General features: G+C 45.4%; 1 protein-coding gene across 2 annotated transcripts in view; it reads right to left on the reverse strand.

The window, feature by feature from the left end:
* bcas3 (BCAS3 microtubule associated cell migration factor) overlaps positions 1-7,572 on the reverse strand; it is a 361,222-nt gene that overhangs the window by 233,485 nt on the left and 120,165 nt on the right. For both annotated transcript variants that reach the window (XM_083772661.1, XM_083772660.1), the window contains exon 16: positions 5,637-5,787. In XM_083772661.1, the coding sequence (XP_083628787.1) occupies positions 5,637-5,787 (151 nt within the window). The remainder of the gene's footprint in view (positions 1-5,636; positions 5,788-7,572) is intronic.

A 7,572-nucleotide genomic window follows, 5' to 3' on the forward strand; every position in this document is an offset into this window, starting at 1 on the left:
AAGCAAGGACAACACAAGGTAATACATCAAATACATAGAAAAAGTAATCTAGGATAAGTATAAGCATAAGCAATATCATCGGTCTAACAGAAGAATATCCAAAGAAAAACAATAATCTGTACATGTAAACTACGGTATAAACACTACAGGATGCCACCTGGCATCTGTCTACATTTAACATGTAAATGACATCTTTAGCCTTTGCATAAGCCTTTAAGGTCGTCAAGGCTAGGGAAAGTGCCACAGCAAGTGCTGCGGGCTAAGAGGGAGTCTGAAGAGGTGAGTCAATTTGACCCAACATGAAACCTGCATTTATAACAGTGAATGGCCGGTTATTTTAGTGTTACTCCGCTCTGAATCTCGTCAGCCATCATCTCCCTTCATGTTTGTTATGAAATAGCAGCACAGCGAGGCTGGGCGCTGTGACGTAAAATACTGCCGTAACGCTTGTTTATATAACGATATAAACAATAGAGAACATTTTTCACGATAGACATTTTATATCGTCTATACGATATATATAGTCATATCGCCCAGCCCTAGTTTGCAGTTCCAACATTGCAATGGAAAGTTGAATTCCATAGTGTGGGAGCGAGAAGGGAGAAGAGTCTGGGACGTGTGGAGCGTTGCCCTGGATATTTTAGCAAAGGTTCTGCCAGCTTCCCTGTGTTAGCTGATCTGAGTGTAGCAGGAGGGGTTGTATAGGGTTGGATCAGGCTTTGAAGTTATGGGGGTGCCATACATTTAGTTGCTTTGTAGGCCAACATCAGTGTTTTGTATGGGAGCGAATGGAGGGAGCGGAAAAGGGGGAGACATGTGAACATTGTGGCTGGTTGAAGATCAAGCGTGCTGCATGCAATGCAATGCACATGCAGGGAGGCATTATTATTATTATTGCTATTATTACAACTATTACAAATAGTACAAGAAAAAGCTACTCCATAAAACCTACTCTCGCAACAGCTCAATTTTAACCTCCGCAAACGCATGTCTCCAGGGCTGTGCTAATGTCATCATTATAGCAATTTACTCAACATTTACAAAAAAGAAAAAAAAATTACATGTGATGTTGGCAACACAGATTGCAGGCAGACCGAGCAAGAGAGCATATGCGCACGAACGCGCTAGAGAGAGAGAGAGAGAGAGAGAGAGAGAGAGAGAGAGAGCATAAATCGACCTGTGAGGGCGACGACCCCACTCCCACAGAGTAATCGTTCACACATTCATCTCTTAACCCGTCTGTCCTAATAGCTTCTCCACCAGGGCCATTAAATAAAAAAAGAGAGAGAGAGAGGGAAGAAGAAGAAGAAGGGTGATTTGTGCAAATGGTTTAGCCTGGCTGGCGTGTGACATGTTCCAGTTGGTGATGGAAGCCTCCGGGACAGCCCGCGCTACACGGGAGGAGGGCTATAAGCTCAAACCTCTTATGCCACATTAACACCGGTGTCCCTATTTTGGGGCACATTTTTCATCATCAAAACAACCTAAAAATGTAGATCTACAAGCTCACGACGTGCCGCGTCGCGGGCGTGCCGTGAGCTTGTCCGACGGGGCTGTATTTTCACTGTTTGTCGCACCGTACGACGAAGTATTATATTATAGGGGCTTAAGTGGTGAAAGTCCATTTCGAGCCCCTGCTCTCATTACGGCTCTATGAGACAATGGGCTGGCAGGCGGCTGCCTCGTGCACACATATTACAGTTAATCTGAGGGCCCATCTGTGTGCAGGTCACGGGGTGACTCGCTGTTTCACTGTGTTTCTGTCTCTGTTTGATCTCAATCTGCATTAGCTGCAGGATGCCATCAGCTAGACTCGAGTCAAGGTTTTTTGTTGTTGTTTCTTTTGTTTTGTTAGCGCACGTGTTGTATATCAATCAATGTATTTAATGTTGAACTCACGCTGTGTGAGTGTGTGTATGAACAGAGGATGCTATGGTGGTTGGTTTACAAACCCTGACACCTGGAGGTGTGCGCTTCAGCAAGTTGAAGGATTTCATCACAATCTACTCCAGCCAACTGAAGTGACTATACTACAGTAACTTGAAAATGACTGAAGACACGATGTTTACTGTGATTAGGATGAGCTTAGATTTCATATCAAACACCATGTAGTGAAAACTCCTTTGACTGTAAAAATAAATAAATATATATATATATATATCAAATTTTGGAAATTATGAATCGATTTTGAATCGTTCATAACGGGAATTTCTCAGTCAGCCCTCACTGTCCCGTCCACAAATCTCAACACTCCCCCTCAGGACAGCAGCCCCGCTTACACTTCTATCAGTGACCTCGTTTCCCACGCGAGGGGATGTTTGGACGAACAACATTTCTTGGGCCTTTCCTTCCCCAAAACGACACCTCTCTGAGACGGGAGGCCCCAAACGGTGGGGTTATCGGCAGTTCTGCGGTGTGTGGATGCGACCGGCGCGACCGACCGGTGCATGTGAGGACTAGCAGCAGCGGTGGGAAGTAATATATGTTCACTTAAGTATCATTTTGAGGTATTTGTACTTATTTGTATTTCCAAATTCCAGTAATTTTACTTAATATATATAATTTTACGTAATTGTACTCCACTACATCTCGGATCCAAATATTGCACTTTTACTCCACTAGATTTATTTCAAAACTTTAGTTACTAGTTACTTTGTAGATTTTGATTGTTAACGGTAACCACTTCAGCCCTACATAATTCTCGGCCATTTGAAAGTACCAGATCTATATGCAGATCTAGAAGCTTGCAGTTCTGGTAATAATTTTTAAAAAGCAATACATTTAATATCTTGCTAAATGGGACATGCATAATGAGTACTGTATGTTGATACCGATACTTTTGTACTTTAACTCAAGTACATTTATAATTCCAGGCTTTTACTTGCAGCAGAGTATTTATTTCTACATCGCAGTATTGATACTTTTACTTAACTAAAACACGCAAGTATGTGTTCCCCCCCCCCCCCACCACAGACTAGCAGAACCTTGGCTCTGGCCTCCTCCTGTTGTAACCTCGTCTAGCAGGAGGTTATCAAGGCAGGATGGCGGGGCACATCCGACCCGCACTCCTCACACTGAGATGTGGAGAGCACTGGAACCACAAGGGAGAGAGACTCCTTCTGAAGGCCTAATATTGGCTTGTTGTGGCTTCGTTTTGAAGGTGGAATAAGTGGCTCCAGAAGACAGAAAAATCGAGTAGTCGTGGAGCGTTGAAGCGGTTATGAAGAAATGTATGTCAGGTCCACTATAGAAACCACACAGCTGTTTACTGTAAGTGGGGCGAGGGAGGGATCCTGACAATCCAGCCAGGTCAGAACAAAGGCTTGTGAAGATTCACTGCTCTCTCACTCACACACACACACACACACACACACACACACACACACACACACACACACACACACACACACACACACACACACACACACACACACACACACACACACACACACACGTGTATGTGTGTGTGTCACATGCCACAGTGCACATACAGACGACCCAGGAGAGAATGTAGGTTAAGCAGCTGGTGTGTTCCTGTGATGCCCTGCCAACAGGAATCTGCTCATACAGGTGTAAATACAGCTGCCCCGATGATGCCCCACCTCTCGCTTGCACGCACGCCACGCACGCCCGCACGCACGAACGCACGCACGAACGCACGCACGCAAAAGAGTGAGAGCGGGCTGGCTGCGCAGACAGACAGATGGTGCCCGAGCACTCCTGCGCAAGTATACCGTGAAAGCATATGATATCAGCCCCACTCTAGGGGCTCAACCTGCCGCCTCAGAATGTGTGAGTGTGTGTGTGTGTGTGTGTGTGTGTGTGTGCGTCCATGCACTGGTGCTGTCCTGTGCATGCAGCAGGGCCTGGTGTGGGTCAGGAGGAGCCATCTGCACAGCTGCATGTCCTGATGCATTAGTGCTGATGACCTCCCCCAGAGCGGATGGAGAGACACAGAGAGACAGAGAGAGAGAGAGAAAGAGAGAGAGAGAGAGAGAGAGAGAGAGAGAGAGAGAGAGAGGACACAGAGAGACAGAGAGAGAGAGAGAGAGAGAGAGAGAGAGAAGGCACAACACAGACAGACAGACAGACAGACAGACAGACAGACAGACAGACAGACAGACAGACAGACAGACAGACAGACAGACAGACAGACAGACAGACAGACAGACAGACAGACAGACAGACAGACAGACAGACAGACAGACAGACAGACAGTCGTACCATCTCCCACGTGGCTTCATAGGACTTTCCAGCAGAATGAAAGTGACCAGCAGCGAGGCTGTTCTCTATCCCACTAATTCACCACCAAAACAATAGGGACGAAAATGGTGCTTTAAATAAATAAATAAATACATATTTTTTTGTAATACACCTGAAGAGAGAAGCGCAAAAAGTAACCCCGTAAGTTAAAGCACCCTCTTTTGCACATGGCGGGCGATAGCATGTGAGCGAGTGCAGTTAGTATTTACATGCTAATTTGCGGTAATGGGAGACTGGGTGAGCTAAGAGGGCAGAAATGCAAAAGAGCCTCTTTAGCCGCCCTGCCTTGGACGTCATCCTATAACGCTAAGGGGGAAAACAGAATCCAGCTTGCGGACAGCATCCAGGTATCAGGTCTCTATTTTCATTCCCTGAACTCACTTATCAAATATCACGGGGGGGGGGGGGATAAATCACACCGCTTCAATCATTATAGCATGTCCTATTCAACAGCACAGGAAAATTACATTTAAATGGAAAATATTAAAATCTGGCTATATTTCTGGAGCCACCTGTATGTAAATGTGCTTAGCGAGGTGCGGTAGTCGGTTAAAACGACATCATTTCAATGCTTGACGAAGGCCGGGTACCAAGACGTGACTGTGGAACGGCACATGCACAGCGTTGGTTTTGTGTCAGGCTGTCAGGAGCATCACTGCGGGTGGAGATGCTTTAATACGTCTTAAATGTTGTTTTAAAACACACGGTCGCCTCACAAAAGATCAATTCTTTGATATGGTATAGTGAAACCGGACGCTGCAGGCGAGTTGGCGTTTCATCTATTGTGTCCTCCGTGAGCTTATGCAAACCGCCGGCAGTTTGAGACAAAAATACAGCCGGGGGGCATCCGCTACCATGCTGCTCACACAGTCCACCAGAGTCCGCGTCCGTCCGTCCGTCCGTCTGTATGTCTGTCTGTCTGTCTGTCTGTCTGTCTGTCCGTCCATCCTGGGGATGTCAGACGAGGGTCCGACAGTCCCAGATTTGGATGCACGAGATGCTAAGCCTATATTTACCGCAGAGTATGAAATGCAACACACACTTAAGAGTGAAATCCCCAAGAAAAATACAACATTGCATGGCTGGGAGACACCAGCCTACTTTGTTACAGGTCTAGCGCATTCATACAAACATCTACTGAGTGAATGATGGAGTGATATCTGGGTTATTAGAACCTGAGTATAGCCATGGAGGAGCATGGAGAGGGGTGTGTGTGTGTGTGTGTGCGTGTGCGTGTGCGTGTGCGTCTGTGTGTGTGTGTGTGTGTGTGTGTGTGTGTGTGTTGTGTGTGTGTGTGTGTGTGTGTGTGTGTGTGTGTGTGTGTGTGTGTGCGTGTGCGTCTGTGTGTGCGTCTGTGTGTGTGTGTGTCTTACCCAGTGCGCTTGGTGATGGTGCCCAGGCTCATGGGCTGTTTGATCTGTGCCAGCGGCAGAACGGTGGTCATACTGGGGAGGGGAGACAGGCACGGGTTGCCCATGTTGTTGTTGGTGAAGTTGTTGTACGATTCCTGGCTGCTCAGCTTCACTGTAAAGATGGAGTTACAGAGAGAGAGAGAGAGAGAGAGAGAGAGAGTTCAGTCAAAATTGGAACACCATACAATTATTGAAGCTGATTAATCGTTTCTCAATTCCGATTGGATTAAAATAGATAATCCACTTGAAAATGTATTTTCTGTTTGTTAAACAGCTGGAGAGATGAAGGGACACCTGTTACTGAACAAACCCTATATAGCAATTATTAATATATCATTAAACCCTTAATAGGGTTAACGTTTCTATTAAATCCTTTTTGTTTTAACCTAAATATTGGTTTCTACTGACTGGGTAAACATATTGAGCAAATTCTAGATCTATCTGGGCTCAGATAACATGTGATATTTAAATATATTTAAATAATCAGCATGGTATTATTCTTAAATCAATTGTTAGCTGCTGCCCTAAACAATAGCAGATCTAATCTTAAATATCAGCTCTACAAGCTCACAACGCGTTGCTTTGTGCCACATTGTGAACTTGTAGATCAGCTATTTTCACTACTTCTTACACATTTGTTTTCTAATTCATGGAATTTCTCAGATTTTCCGTTGATTTCTTCATGAAATACAGGAGAAAGAAAATCTGTGAAATGTATTTTTAATTCATTACATTTTTGCTTTTTCGGGAATGTTTTCTGAAAATGTTTTGAAATAGTTGAGAAAACAGGCTTGAATGGTTCACTTCTGTGGTCTCTAACATTACACCTAGCTACATGTTTGGGCATTTATTTCATATTTACATGTTAATTTAATCTCTGACACTTATTTCAGACATGCTCTAGTATGTGAAGAGTCTGCCTGTGCTATTAACTCATTTTGAAAAAAAAAAAAAAAAAAAAGAGGTTTTCTCCTCTGGTGAAAAGCAGTAATTTGCGCAGGATGGCAGGCTCTCAGTCAAATCTGGTCACAAATGAAGCAGTTCTGTTTGTACACTCAATATCTTACAGTGTATTAATCTGGTGTTGGACGCATTGAGACGTGCTCCTTGCGTAGATTTGGAACGGCATGCACTGCAGCATGCTACTGGGCAATGCATATTGCATCATACTGAATATGAGCACACAAACACACACACACACACACACACAGACGGAGGTGTACAGGCATATACACTCTCTGACAAACACAACACACACCTGGGTCCAAGGCCTTCTGTGGAACTGATTGGACATAACCAGCTCAAGATGCTGCATTACAAAGACCTGCGTCTAGTGCCCGGCAGTCTCTTAATCAAGGCCAATCAACAGGCCCTGGCTTAACGCACACACACACACACACACACACCACACACACACACACACACACACACACACCATGGCTGATCCAAGGAAACACATCTCATCTAACATCTCCCGTGGGGCTGCAGCCAAACATAATCAGACCCTGTCAAAGGGCTCCAGCACGCCTAATGGTCTCAGCCAGCAACATCAGAGAGGGAGAGGAGAGGGGGGGTCGAGAGAGAGGGATCCAGAGAGGGAACGAGATAGAGGGGGGAGAGAGAGAGGGAGACTATATGCTAGCGTTAGGAGTTTTACTGGAGGTGCAGCCGATTTCATCACTGTTTGTATATTTGGTTGCAGAATGCACGTCTGCAGAGGAGGAGGAGGAGGAGGAGGAGGGGAGGAGGAAAAGGAGGAGGGGAGGAGGAGGAGGAGTAAACGGCGCATATGATTGTGTACACTGTGCATTGGATCATACACACGCGCCGTCAAGGAGAGAGGCATATTTTTTTCTATTTGCGAACATCAGGAAGTTGGCAGGACGGCACCCGACAC

This window comes from Protomyctophum parallelum (genome assembly GCF_964188405.1).
Source record: "Protomyctophum parallelum genome assembly, chromosome: 9".
Classification (NCBI taxonomy): Eukaryota; Metazoa; Chordata; class Actinopteri; order Myctophiformes; family Myctophidae; genus Protomyctophum; species Protomyctophum parallelum.